Here is a 15,166-nt window from a genome sequence, read left to right as displayed (position 1 = left end):
TCTGCTGGTCTTTTGCGCTTTGTTTTTCTACTCCATTAATCCAGAAATTCTCCTAAAGGGTGGATAAGAGAGTTTATTTTTTCACAAAAGAAAAATATGTCAAACGGACTGTTTTACACTTTTGCAGTCTTTATCTAAATCAGGTTTCCCCCTCACAGAGACCATAAAGGTATTTTAGGCTGGATTCTCTGCACTAAGCAAAATGTATGAGAGTTCTGTTCTGTTTATTAAACTTGTCTTAAAATTAAAAAAATAATATTGCACTCCTACTAAGATGTAAATACTGCTACCAGATATATTATCTGTAGATATATTTAATATATTTTTATGGGTGAACTTCTATTTTTAGGTCTTGTATCACAACAGCAATTTGTTTTCTTTTGACAGATCCTGGGAAGTTTAACTTTACCCCACGATTGTTTAATCTCAGTAGTTCTTCTGGAGAATTCACAGCGTCTGAATATATGTATCCGTCCAGACTGCCGAGTGTCGTAAACTCCATGCCATTCTTACAGGAAGACCTGTACACAGCGTCACAACCAGGCAAGCAGTCAATACAGATCTTGTATAGCAACTCTTGAGAATGTTTTTCTGTGTTTTTTTCGTTTTAATAAATAAATCTGAAATGATAATTTGAGGTAAAATATTTCACCAATAGTAGCTCAATTCATGCATAGGTATCTTGTTAAAACATTTACACTAGTGGTATTATAAACATTTTTCAAATGGAGAATCCTGTTGTGTCCCTATGCTTTACCAGACTGTTGACACAGATGTTATTGTTGTTTTTGTGAAGTCTGGACATGGAATGGAACTCCAGTTACCAACGCTGTTATTTAACTCATCTCAAATTGCTTTCTCCACTTTAAATGTAGGTTTAGTAATGTGGATATCTTATTAATAAATTGATATGTTTTTAATATAGCCAGAAATTCAGTCCTATATCCCCATTTATTGATTTGATACCCCTGGTGTAAAGGTGCCACCCAGGGAGAAACTTCTACTTTGCACTGCTTACAAATGTTACAGTGACTTTCCACCACAGCTACATTTATGAATAGATGGAAAATCAAATTCACCTTATGTAGGATGCACGCGTGCAATCCATCTGCCCTCCAAAAACCCAGCCTAACAAATGATGTAGAGACCTTCATAATTTTGTTAGGTCTGCTACTAAAAAATGAGGAGCCCGAGGCTATTTTTAGACCATTGTCAGTGTCCCTCTATTCCACACATAAACACCCTTCAACTTCTGGGCCTTCCAAAGACATAAGATTATCTGGTCTGATTGGGAAACTCAACAGCAGGTATATCCATGGGTATTTTCTGTGTAACTGAAAGTTAACCACTTGGAGCCATTTTATGAATACAGTTTCAGTTTTCTAACTTGGCCTACATCCTGACAAATTATTAGTACATTTTTACTCACACTGTCATGTTCTCTATCTTGCAGCACTGTTCCTCGTTGACAACCATCACGAGGTTTACCTCTGGCAAGGTTGGTGGCCTGTGGAAAATATCATTACTGGGTCTGCCAAGATACGATGGGATGCAGATAGGAAGAGTGCAATGGAGACTGTGCTGCAGTATTGTAAAGGTGAGAATTCCAATATTATGCACATTCAATGTTCAAAGTAATCAAGTACTTCAGAGCTCATCCATTAAAGATCCACCAGTTTGAGGACTTCTCTTTTTTTCTTTATTTATCATATTGTTTTTATTCCCTTTCATGAGCAACAAAAAATTCCCCTATAGAACAAAGCAAAGTTCTTGGTCCGTGTTTCTAAACAAGGTTACGTGGAACCCGAGGGTACCTTCAGATGTTGCAAGGGGTTCCCTGAGCATTGATCAATTTGTGACTCGGATCAGCTTAGCCAAAAGGATCATTAGTATCAGTTATCTGTAGGTGTGATATTCTCAGGGGTCAGAATTTTTGGGGTAACACTACCACACGAATATACTTTGAGCTGTTGATACAGTAATTTGTACTAGGTTCCCTGTAAACCTGAAAGTTATTTCAAGAGGTTCTCTTGAAAAAAGGTCTAGAAACACAGCTCTAGATAAAAACAAGTACTATATTTTGGTTCCATCTTGACCCTTTTTCAAGTTGCATTGTTTATCTGACAAGTGAAGTCCCAATTCTTTCATAAATGCTCTCTGGATAAAGCAGGGGATGTCCCTTATAATTCATTGCATATATTTTTTTAATGATTTTATGGTTAGCTCTTGCCTCTTTATTTTATGTACCTATAGGCAGTAGATAAGTATTACCCCCTGCAACTGATTTTCTAGCAGGAAGCCATTATTGTAATAATTGTGTATGAACAGTATGTGAAAAAAGTATAACTGGACTCCTTGGTTTCATTTTGGAATGGATACCAATAGGGGTTAAAGCGTACCTAAACTCAGAATTGTCACTTTACATAAAAGGGTAGACACCCCTTTTATTTAAAGTAAAAATTCATTTTTTTTTTTTTTTTTTTACGTGCAGCTCCCTTTTATTTTAAAAGCAGCACCACCCCCTTAATTCTCGTACTCCTAGGCGATCGAGAATGAATGGAGCGCAGAGCCTTCCGAGATACCTGCATCACGCATAACGGGAGGCTCTGGGTGTTCTGGGCATGAGCAGAAGGAGCCCTTTCATCAAAAGGGAAAAAAATTGCCCATCTCACGCATGCGCAGTGAGATTGGCAAATTTTTTCTAAATCTACGTCGCCTGATCTCGCGCCTGCATCAGGTGACAAAGGATAAAGATCCTGGAAGAAGAGGAGAAGATGGCGGTGCCTGGTGCGCCGGCTCGAAAATGTATATGGGACGACGCGTAACCCGATGGAAAACACCTCCGCACCGATCAACTGCTCTGCGAGATTGACGGTAAGTGGTATTTTTGTTTTTTTTTGTTTTTGGTAGTTTTGGGTTTACTTCGTTTTTAAGTTCACTGCAACAGTATAAGGAAGGTCCTGTGGTTGTATTGCTTATGCAATGTGAATACATGTCTGTGTATGTACATGCTATTTATCCTAAAGATGATTGTATGTTATACGCTCAGATAAATTCTGTTTGTGATTTTATTTGTTACTGTTTTGTGTTCAGGAAAGAATAGTAAAAAGCCTCCCAAGTCCTACCTTATTCATGCTGGACTGGAGCCACTGACGTTTACAAACATGTTTCCATCCTGGGAGCACCGAGAAGACATCGCTCAGATCACAGAGAAGGTGACCATGGACTGAAAAACTAAACACTGCACACATTTTACAAAGTTATCCTTCAATCTGAATACAGTTTGCATTCACTTCTTGAAAGTTTGTACAGTCTTGATTTATTTTACTGCAATGCTACACAGAATTAATCATTTAAATTGGAACTTCAGGCAAAAGTTGAAATGCCATATGTGATGCAGTCTGTCACCATCACTAGCACAGCAGTTTTTTGTGCTCGAGTCGTCCTAATTACATTTCCAGTTTTATTACCTGGTAATAATTATCCTGCAAACTTTCTTTAATAGGGTTACAACTATGTTCTGAAAAGAAGTGACTTCAGTGTTGTCACGCTGTCATGTGAAGTCTTAGATAGACATGAAATAAATGGATTTTTTTGACTTTTTCATAGCATATAACAGAGGTGGGCCGCTAAACACAGAAATGCCCGCAGCAAGAGAAAAAATCAAATTAATAAAAATCTGACCTTGTTAACACCTCCGGCATGTTATATGGTTTGTCCAAACTATCACTTGCTTGACAGATTAGTCTGAATATATAAATCACATATGACATGTACAGTAAAGGCATTCATATACTGAACACTAGCTTGTAGGTATTATTCACAGATAGTTACCAGAATACAACACTGAAATATATAAATGTAGAAAAATAATGTCGGCTAATGTGATTTTTTTTTTTTTTTGACAGGATGCTGATGTTTCCAATCAGATAATCCTAGTGGAGGATGTGTTGGCCAAACTTTGTAAAAAGATTTACCCCCTTGCAGAACTCCTGGCTCGCCCCCTGCCTGAAGGAGTAGATCCCTTAAATCTTGAAATTTATCTATCGGATAAAGATTTTGAGGTAAGAAACAATGGAACATTAATATAAATGTTCTCCTATGGAACAATTAAAGTCTTTTTAGGAATGGTAATAAAAAAGTAAAAAAAGGAAGTTGTTTTATTAAAAATGAGAAGGTGCTATCTACCTTTGTACATTTTATCAATACTGTTCAAAAAAGAAAAGCTTCCCACAGTCCTCATGAAGCAGTGGCATTTCTTTCATAGTAAAAAGTTTGACTCCAGAGGTTTATGCACCCCACATCCATGACATTACCAGCTTAACCAGAACTTAAAAGAGGTTCTGTTAAGAATATGCAGGTTTCCATCACATTTCTTTAACCTTTACAGCCCATTTACATCCATTTATCCTCACATACTCAGTTAATGTATATGCTACTATACATTGTGGTGTGCTGCAAGGCATCTGCTTTGGGTTGTCATTGTCAACACATGAACGCTCTTAACTTGCCATCACATACTTTATATTCGCACAAGGCACAAATGTTAAATGGATCCCACCTTCCTACAAAAAAGTAATTATTGGCCAGCTTTTAAATCTTTTTGAAATACTGACCCTTAACAAGCATGCAAGTGAAGTGGGAACTGATCTACATACCTTGTTCTTCTTCGGGGACTCAAAGTATTGCACCCGTGTGACAGTCAAGTATTATTTTCAGTAGGAAAGGTCAGTATTAGCTCACTTCTTCCTCTGAGCACAGGTTTTACTATAAACCTTTAACTCTGACAGATTGGATTGCTAATGATATATAACCCTGCACTAATATATCAGGGAGAGCAAAGGGTTGTATGCAGTCTTTATCTGGAGCTGTACTGAAACATCCTGATTGTTAGTGGTGACAGATGCTGACTAAAATGAATAGCTATCATGACAGCACCTTCCCTTACTGCCAATCTGTGTCATTACTGACGACTCAAGGTCCAGTCCTTGCATAGTTCTGGAATCTGAAATGCCAAAGCTTATAAATCACCTAGCAGCCACTGTCATAGTAAGAAGAATGTGCGTTTTTTGGAGAACCACCTTAAACATTGCTTTACTTGATTTTTTTTTACCCCGTATAGTCACAAAGAAGTGTTCCCCTCTCATGCTGATTTGTAATGGCAGTTTGCTTAACACTGCAGACTGGATGCACAGTAGGGTCATTATTAGTTGAAGCTGCAAATGCAATATGGTTTTGCAGTTCAGGAGCAGTTTTACTACAGCAGGAGACTAAAATAAATCGGATAGGTTATTGAAATCACATTTCTGTGTAGCTCACCTGGAACAAGTGTGCAACAAGTGGAGTCCTGGAGGCTGCCAATGGTTTTTTGAGGCAGCCCCCATACCACTCATATGTAATTTTCATTTAAAGGTTATCTACACAAATCAGATGATTCTCGGGCAATATGAGCCTCAGGGCTCGTCCACACAAGAATCTGACGTGTACAGAGGTTGCCTGACATGGTCATGGATCAGTCCTGGTGAATTCATGAACAAAAGAAGACGAACAACCGCAATGGAAGTGAAGGGAGGAGAGCACAGCAGAGTGCCGCTTGCTCATTCTCCTCTTCTCCACTCTATAGAACAGAATGGCTCTGTACATACCGAGCTTTTTCATTCATCTTTCAGTCATTTGTCCGAAATGATTGTGATAGAGTTTCCACCGACAAAAATCAAGCATGTGTACACAGCTTAAGATGTATCAGCTGCCCCAATTAACAGTATTATTTTGTTTGTTTGTAGATCGCGTTAGAGATGAACAGAGAGGAGTACAACAATTTGCCATCATGGAAACAAGTCAACATCAAAAAAGCCAAAGGACTTTTCTAAACAGAACGTTCCCTGTAGACTCTTTCCCCTCTAGCCCGCTGGACGGTGTGCAATCCCGCTGACCTTCCAGCTGCCTCACCACTAAAGAAACACTGCTGCGTTTTGCACCTGTTGTGTTCTGACATCTCTACACGTTTCATGTACTGTGTTGTATTCCCGCCTATAGCCTGTGTGGCTCGGACTATAAACAAAAAGGGCTTTACCCACCTCACGTGTGAAGTCTGCTCGTCACGCTGCCTGTTGACCTGCGTCTGTCCTAAATGTATTAAGAACCTTTTAAAAATCTCAGCAATTCTCAGAGGAATTTCACTAACCTCTACCGTGCACTTATGCGGAATGCAGATATTCCCTCGCTGCAAACATATCGTTTTCTGATATTTTGTAAATGTCTTTTGTCCAGTCCTTTAGATTGTATTTATGTAAACACTGTGTATTTAACTATGCAATATTATCACTATGTAAGATTTGTGGATTATTACACAAACTGTTAAGTATCCATGCCAATCATGTGCAAACGGCTGATGTCTGATAATTATGCATATGCAATTCTTTTTTTTCTTTTTGCATTATGTCTCATGGCCAGCATGAGATCTTCCAACTACTTTTGCATATTCTGTGCACCGCTGTGCCCTCTAGTGGTACACAAATGAAAAGGCAGAGAGTCTTTCATCATTACAAGAAGTTTGCCTCATTGTGTGCAAGTATTACATATATTTCTTTGCTCCAGATCATGGGGTGACCTGCAGAGGCTTTCCTGAGCGAGAAGCACTGCTAGAGTTACTTCAGTTTGTTTTTTGTGCTTACATGTTGAACTGAAAGAGTTCCTATAACAGTGTATAGTGCCTTGTTTTTGTGTACAGTTTATATACAGGAAAAAAAAAGTCTGCATTTTGGAAGCAGTTATTAAAGCATCAATATTTGTACTTAATAGAAGACATCTCAAGTTTCTAATACCTGATGTAAACTTTAAACATGTATTTTGTGATATAAGAACATGAATTAAAAAAATGCTTCAGAATCTTGTGGATTTTTACCGCGATCACACACTCTTCTCAATGATTGCAGCCTTGGCTGCAATCATTAATTAGCTGAGTGTGAAATCCCCGGCGCACTATAGGGGCACACTCTTCTCAATGATTGCAGTCCTGCCTAATATTGTGCACACTCTTCTCAATGGTTGCAGTCCTGCCTTATAGTGTGCACACTCTTCTCAATGATTGCAGCTAAATATAGTGCCTAATATGTACCACGGCATACCTATCATAAATTATACATTGTCATGTGAAGCCATAAACATGCACCATTTTCGTAAATCATCAGCTCTGACTGCGGCTTTGGTCTGTGGTGAAGCCGAAACCCTTCTATAAAAGTGCTAAAGCAAAAACTGGAGCAAACCCCTAATGACTGTTAGTCTGGTGCTTTTGGGTACCCTGTGTACTTATTATTAAACAGTTTTTATATAGCGCCAACATATTACGCAGCCCTGTACATTAATTAGGGATTGCAAACGACGGATACAGGCAGTGACATAGGAGGAGGGGACCCTGCCCACAGGAGCTTACAATCTATTATAGCTAGTGATTCATTTTGGATGATTCTCAGCCAAAGTTTTCCCACTACCAGAAAGAGATTGAGGTTCTGTAAAGTATGTGCAGATGTAAACATAGAGGTCCTGTTGGGCCGTCACACCTGCACATTTTTGCTAAAGATAAATTGTATTTATAGCTGGAAAAGACGAAGTTCTGCAAGATTTATTTATTTTTTTGTTGCCATCTGTCACATCCTTACTTCCTGTCCTGAAGATGCAAAAATAAATCAGTAGAAACCCCTCTAGAGTAATTAGATCCCCAATAGAAGATTTCCCCTCACCTCTTGTTGACTATAGTTCGGATTTCCCATCACTTTCAGTCCAAATAAGAACAGACACCAATGTACTTAATAGAGCAGTAAAACCTTACGAATGTTCTAATTTTTCTCTCTTATACATCAATGTTTACAAATTAGCTAAAAGCACACAATCACTGCATGTGAACTGCTCACATAATGTATGAGCAGGCCTGAAACGTCATAAACAACAAGTCTAAGGATGCACTAAATGTCCAAGATGCATACCCTGACTTTCATTTGTTGTAATTTGCAGAAAAATATTGTAGCTCCAGGCCAGCATAGTTCTGTATTTAATTATTCACTTTAATATGTGCAGGCAGCATGGTGGCCTAGCATGGGTCCCAGGTTCGAGTCTCAGCCAGGACACTATCTGCATGGAGTTTGCGTGGGTTTTTTCTGGGTACGTTTTCTCTCACATTCCAAAAACATGCCGTTAGAATAATTGGCTTCCCCCCAAAATTGACCTTAGACTGTGTTCTTTATTACATTGAATTGTGAGCCCCTTTGAGGGACTCTTGACGTCTAGTGAAATGACAATGGACGTTGCACAGCACTGCGTAATATGTTGGCGCTATATACATTTTGTGTAATATTAATATGATGCAAAAAATATATATATAAATTTGATGAATTTATGAATTCTGCAACATTTGCATGGTTTTGATATGCCTGAGAAAGGAATGTGTCAACCAGTACGAGGCCTCTCCTTGATGAAGTTTGCTGAGGATATATTGTGCCTGGCTTGTAGATCCTTAAAGGAAAAAATTAGACCCTTTCTCCAGCGCAACTGAGCTCGTGCACTCAACAGGCATCCCCTGCAGCAAGGTGACATCGCAAGCTGGTAATTTTTGTAACCTATTTACAGCTGACCTGAGCATGATAGAGGATATAACTATGATTGCAGCAACAATGTCAATTTGTTTTAAAGCACAGTGACCCTAGTAACAGGGTCAATATTTAATGTATAACTACCCCATCCTACCTAAACTCACCTGTAACTGATACAGTAAAATACTACCCCTTAGGTTACCAAAACCTTCTTGGTGGGGCTCACACATGCACTCTGCTTTTTCCATTTATTGTTATTGTGCTTCTGATTAGAAGCTTTTTTGCTCAGAAGGTCTATAGGATTAAATGGTAGGACAAAGCACGTGCAGGGGCCTGGCCGGGAACATTTTGACAATCGGACAAATCTAATCAGTAATATTTCTGTTGATTTCGATGGGTGATTATAACCTTTCAACTAACTCAGCTATAAAGACTCAGAACAACAATAATCTAGTTCCTGGTAAGGAATCTTGTCCAATAAGCTGTAGAATGGGCCCTTAGCCCCACTAAAAAATAAAATAATGAGCAGCCCTTATATGAGGGTTGGATCTTCTCTTCCTATGTTGGAGGTGGAATAGTAAGAATAACCACATGGTATCTAAGCCCACCAATCAGCAGCCCCTTCTTGGGGACCAACCCAGATCTTTAAGGCCTCTGGGCCACCCAAAACAAAAACAAAGAAGAAGAAAAAATGCAACCATGGGGGGCCACTATGTGCTGTGGTCTCCTTATCCTTCCAACAATAATTGTTACTAAAATGGGGCATGAAGCAAGTCGGAGAGCTTTTACAATGGATGTCATCATTTACATGTGTCTAGGGTAGCACATGCACTATTTCCTTGCCAGTAAAGTAAGTTTTGATACCTTGCCACACTAAAGCATGTGATTGCAATAAAGAATGGCCACCCTAGTGCTTACCCCCTCAATGAAAGAGCCCTGATCATGTTGTGTAATCCATGTCATGTCACAATCTATTCCACTGGACAGCCATTTAAATATTTCCTATTTGTTTCCTATTAGTTATAGTAAGGATTGGAAATTAGATTAGAAGGTGACTGATAAAAAAAAATAGAATGTTAATACGAACCTTGAGCTCCAGTGAAAGGAACCTAAATTTATGTGTTACATTATTAGGGATGGAATATACTCTGGATCAGCGGTCGCCAACCAGGGCTCCATAAAAAAGGTTTGGACACTATTTGCAATAATAAAACCAAAATTGTTTTAATGATAAAACAAAAATAATATTCTAATAAATTCTTATATTCTGTATGACAATTTTCACCTTTTTATTGCACTAAATGCATGAACTGTACTAGAGTTGGAAAAACAATGGAGGCGCAGCGTGACGTCAGTGTAGTATTAAGTTGTATGATCCTCGTCAGGCACCAATAGCAAAATCATTATTTTACAAATGTATTTATCTTTTTGAAAAAATTCATAATAATGGTCCGCGAGATTTAAAATTATGAATCTAGTGGTCGGTGAGGTCCGAAAGGTTAGTGATCGCTGCTCTGGATCACCGGTTCCCTTGTAAAAAAAGATCTTCATGTGTCTTCTCCTAGGTATTCTTCACCCTTTGCACAGTGCAGTTCTATGTAATACCAGTAGATAGAGCCTCAGCCACATGCAGTCATTTCATATGAGGTTTCCATAATGAGGGTTTGCTCCCTGTAATGAATCGCATGCACATTGTTATGTACTATTAAAGCTGAAGTAACGATGAAGACAAAGCCAACTGGGCAGAAACTTTTATAAAGTGATGTGATTGCACAACATGAAATAATGCATTCTTTTCCTATGAGCTAAAATAAACGCTTACCTGAGCAGGATTATATTTGATTTATATAGGAGGCATGGCCCATAGGGGAGTTTGCCCCCAATATATAATGTATTTGAAGATCTGAGCTTACCGACTGGCTATGTAGGGTTGGTCCATGTTGGCTGCAAAGTGAAAGCCAGTCCTGCATTTGCAAGGCTTATTTTTAACCCAGAAAACTACATTTTATACTTCAAATGGCCACTAATTATGGCAAAGAATAAAAAGATAGATTATTAAGCGCATGTAATCTACTTGTCTTTGGACTTTCTGTCTTTGAAAACTGAGATTATTTAAATGGTGGGGATAAGCAAATCCTCCACTGCTGGCAATCTACAAAAATCCAATTCCAAGATTTGCTTTTCAGAGCCAGATATTTCATATGCAGATATAAATCAGACCATTCACCAGTATATATTTGAAACTGTAAAGGCAAAAACAAGTAAATTAACTTAGTGCCCCGTATTAATGTTAATAGACTTGGCGAATTGTCAACATGGTCAGTAGAGAGAGAATTGCCCCATTACATTGGTGGGCTGAATACACCTTCACATTTATGTTCAGAGAAGTGCCACCCATAGTTTGGTAGTCGGGAGAGATGAATCTCCTTACTTTGATGGATGATCTGCAGAGAATTCTCCCTTTAACTTGGAGATCTGTGGAGAAGTCTTTGCTTACAATGGTGGCCAGTGAAGAAATGTTCCTTTATATTGGTATTTGGTCAAGAAACGTTTCTTACTTTGGAGGCCAAGGAAAACGTGCCTCTTTACATAGGTGGTTTTTGGTGAAATGTCCTCCTTCATTGGTGTTTGCTAAAAATATCAGAGAAATAAATCATTACAATGGTGTTGGTATTGGTGGTCATTAGGGAAGTGGATCTTAAAAACAGTTGTTAGCGATAAACAGTGCCAGTGGTTACTTGAAAGATGTTCCATTAATTTAGGTTCTCTAGCTCTGCCAAAGAACGTAGGCTGGGGGAACATATGGCCAAAAGTCAGGTTGGTTTTGAGCATCAGAATAAGGAATAATTATAAGGAATACAGACCAGGACAGGGGCATAGTTGGGGTTCCATTGGCATGGCTAGATTTTAGGTGTATTCATTGATGTTAGCCATACTTTTAAGCAATTTTCTGGTACCTTCAACCACTTTATAAGTACTGAATGAATCAAAGGAACCTACCGCTAAGAGTTTCAATTAGTCCATAGTAAAACAACCAAATACAAAGAAAAACCAAAAAGGACTTTTTAGGCACTAATTATTAAGACAAAACTTACTTTTTTTTTTTGGTTTGACATTAAAATAATATAAAAACATTCTCTCCTGTTTATAACAAACAATTTCTAAAATAAAGAGAATACAACAATTATAAAATCATCACAATCAAATATACATAGTCTCACAATTACAGGATTCAATGCATTTCGCAGATTTTTTTTCCCGCTTCCTTAGGAATCAACAGTGAGACCTACAGATATGTGAATACTAATAATATTCAAAAGATTGTACATAAATTAATTAATTAAATGTATTCAAATAAATCCATCAACTACTTGTATTTTTCTTGATGCATAATAACATTTCGCGTTAAGACCTCCTCCAAACATGTGGAGGGGACGGTCACATGAGGCAGAGCGCAAACGCGGGATGTTCAGGGAAACGTGTCTAGGCGAATGTGAGAACCAATGAATATTATATGCTTAGTTTATAACTTTATCTTCTTTGGGGAAACTTCCTTCAGAAAATAATATTGCTAATTTTTTTTTCTTTGTATTTGGTTGTTATGATAGCTGGGATGTGGCACCTAAATTTCATGACCTAGTAAATTCCGGAACTTGACCATGTTAATATATTAGATTTAATTCATAGTAAAAACTGCTGCTGGTTGGTTTCCTTGTTCGAAACATTTTTACTGCAATTGAAAACTAGATGAAAAGGTTTGCTGGGAAATAAAGTAAATGACCGGCATGATTAAACTGAACCTTTAATAAACCTGCATGATTCAACCTCGGTGTATTACGAAAACTAATGGAAAATACAGTAGGTCACAAAGTATCGACATCTGAAGTTATCTGAATATTTTTGAGCTTTTTCAGTCTGGCTCAACTTTGGATCTGTCCCACCAACCTCCCAACCTTTCTTATTGGTCAGTGTGGTTGAAATAATCAGAAATGAGAGGCAGGACCAGGCTTATCTATTACAGGTTTAAGTCAGAGCTCTAGTTGGGCCACCCCCAATATTTCTGAAGCCACTGTATATTACAGTTGTGCAGCATTGTGAATTCCTATTTGACCTTATTCATAAAAACAAAAATAAAATAAGTGAACCCCACATGTTTCCCATTGTTTATTTCTTCTCTGAACACAGATCCACAAATATAACCATAAATATTTGCTTCCATGTTCTGAGTATCCCAGGGGAAGCTCTCTTAACATATCGCTGACAATATTTAAATGTGATGACCTGGATTGATTATTTCCTTGTGGGAGAGCAATCACTAGGAAAATATGAGCTGTTCAATAAAAACATATCCTGACGCCGTGTAGAAGTTTTGCTACTGAGTAACCAAAAAGTGTTTCATGTAAATGGTGATTGAGATATACAAAATCCAATTCTAAATGATATCACTGAAGCTGGTCATACATGTTACTATCAGATCACACAATCTTTGTACCAATGTAGTCAATGATCAGCCAAACCAATCTGCTGAATTTGGGGTAAACATGTAGGCCCATGCACTTCCTAGTAGATAATAAATCTACAGAAGGTTGCACTGCGATGAGGGCACATTGAGATTTTTTGATTGGAACTTCTAGGCGAGCATATTTTGTTTAAAATAAAAAGAAACAATAGGGTTTCTATTGCCCTATCTTTGTCCTCATGGCAAATGTTTTTTTTTTCACAGAAGCCTTTGTCATAAGGATATAAAGTAAGGGAAAAACTTGAAAAAGTTAAATCTTAAAGACAATGCATTGGGTATTCTCAAAGTGGAGGAGTAACTAACTTTTGGGAGAGGGATATGAGGGTCAAGAGCTGCGTGATCAGAGTCAAGAAAGCAGAGTGGAAGGAGATCATGAGCCATTGGAAGAGCAGACAGAATGGGGCTGATTGTGGAGAGGGGCAAAACAGACGTGACTGCAGTATGGGGCGGTAGTAGGGGACAATCATGGAGGGGGGGTCGGAAAAGTAAAAAGATGAGTGAAAATCTCATATTATGAAATATTGGGCTACATATTATGTAGGTCCGTGGGAGAAGCTTGAGTAAAGAGATGGGGTGCAGAGAGTAACACTGAATAAAGCAGATGATATATACAAGGGGGGTCTTAGAAGTTCCTGGCTTTGCCCAGAAAGAAGAAACGTTGCCCCTTCAGCTGTTTCTTCAAATTTGGGAACAGATAACAGTCTGGTCAGGTGAGTAGGGGGGATGGCGAACCAATTAGAAACCCAGGGTGTTCAATTTGGCAGCCGCAACGTTGGATGTGTGCGCAGGTGCATTGTCCTGCAAAAAAAGGATCCCTTTGGTCAACTTTCCATGGCGTTTCGTTTTAATTGCCTCCTTCAGCTGGTCCAGGAGGTTAGCATAATACTGTCTGGTGATACTAGAGCCCTGAGGTAAATAGTCCACCAACAGAACACCGTCTTTGTCCCAGAAAACGGACGCCATGACTTTTTTGGCTGATTTCTGGGTGCAGAACTTCTTCGGCTGCGAGGACCCGCTGTGGCTCCATTCCTTTGACTGTTCCTTGGTTTCAGGATCATAGATGTGGAGCCAGTTTTCATCCTCAGTCACTAACAGTCACTAGCTTCAAAATGGGCCAAATTGACTTTGGATGCTTCAAATCGTTCTTTCTTCTGATCACTGTTCAAACATTTCGACACCCACTTCGCATGTCTAGGATAGTGGTGATAACAAACCCAACACGCTCCCGTGAGATCTCAAGTATCTGGGCTATCTTTTTTGCGGATATTTGCCGATCATCAATAATCAGCTCATGGACAGCATCGCAGGTTGCCGGGTCAGTTGAGGTTGGGGGTGCCCACTGTTTTTAACAAACTTGTATCAGGGTGTGGGACATCTTTGCAACCCCTATGTAATGTACAGGGCTGTGTAATATGTTGCCGCTATATAGATACTGTTTCATTATAATAATAATGATAATAATCTGAGAATGCCCATGCTTGCTCCAGGTCAGTGATTCACAAGCATTACCAGTATGATGATAACAGCAGCTATGAATTCGGCGATTTTACAAGGAGGTCTGCAATGGCTGCTCCCATAGCTCCATCCTTCTTCTAACCACTCATAGGAAGCGCCCCCATATTGTAAAATTTCTGTCTTCAACCATGATTTTTTTTTTTATTAATCATTACAATTTTTTGTACTTGCACCTGGTGGTAGTATCTGAGTTTGAACTGATTTCAGCCTTTTGCAATTTATTGTACATCAGCACACATACTAGATGAGAGCGGGGCAGCAATGGAAGCCAATTAGCTGCACTGTAAGCAAATATTCTAATAATTAACACACTAATGTAGGAGATAGCAAAATAATCCCAGAAATGCCCAGTCTCCTGCTGCTCCTGTATTGTCCAATCAGACGGCCTCTGCCAGGGTCATAATAGCAGCATATTTCTTTATTTTAACTAAGAATGTGGTGCCGATCTTCTGGCTGTGTAGATTTCAGGAATAAATTGATAAAGAATATAAAACTTTTATATTCACACATTTGTACATATTCGTGTGATGTATGCAGTACCTTTATT

The 15,166-nt window shown here is 38.6% G+C and overlaps 1 protein-coding gene across 1 annotated transcript in view; it reads left to right on the top strand.

Annotated features, from left to right (window-relative positions):
• SVIL (supervillin) overlaps window positions 1-6,888 on the top strand; it is a gene marked incomplete in the record, with an annotated part of 88,479 nt that extends 81,591 nt beyond the window's left edge. Inside the window, 5 exon segments of the mRNA XM_072413402.1 lie at window positions 388-543; window positions 1,454-1,597; window positions 3,094-3,215; window positions 3,909-4,064; window positions 5,784-6,888. Of these exon segments, the coding sequence (XP_072269503.1) occupies window positions 388-543; window positions 1,454-1,597; window positions 3,094-3,215; window positions 3,909-4,064; window positions 5,784-5,870 (665 nt within the window).
• Window positions 6,889-15,166: the final 8,278 nt, after the last annotated feature.

The sequence above is a fragment of the Pyxicephalus adspersus genome, chromosome 5 (assembly GCF_032062135.1).
Source record: "Pyxicephalus adspersus chromosome 5, UCB_Pads_2.0, whole genome shotgun sequence".
In the NCBI taxonomy this organism is placed as follows: domain Eukaryota; kingdom Metazoa; phylum Chordata; class Amphibia; order Anura; family Pyxicephalidae; genus Pyxicephalus; species Pyxicephalus adspersus.
This window is presented reverse-complemented; position numbering and strand designations above follow the sequence as displayed.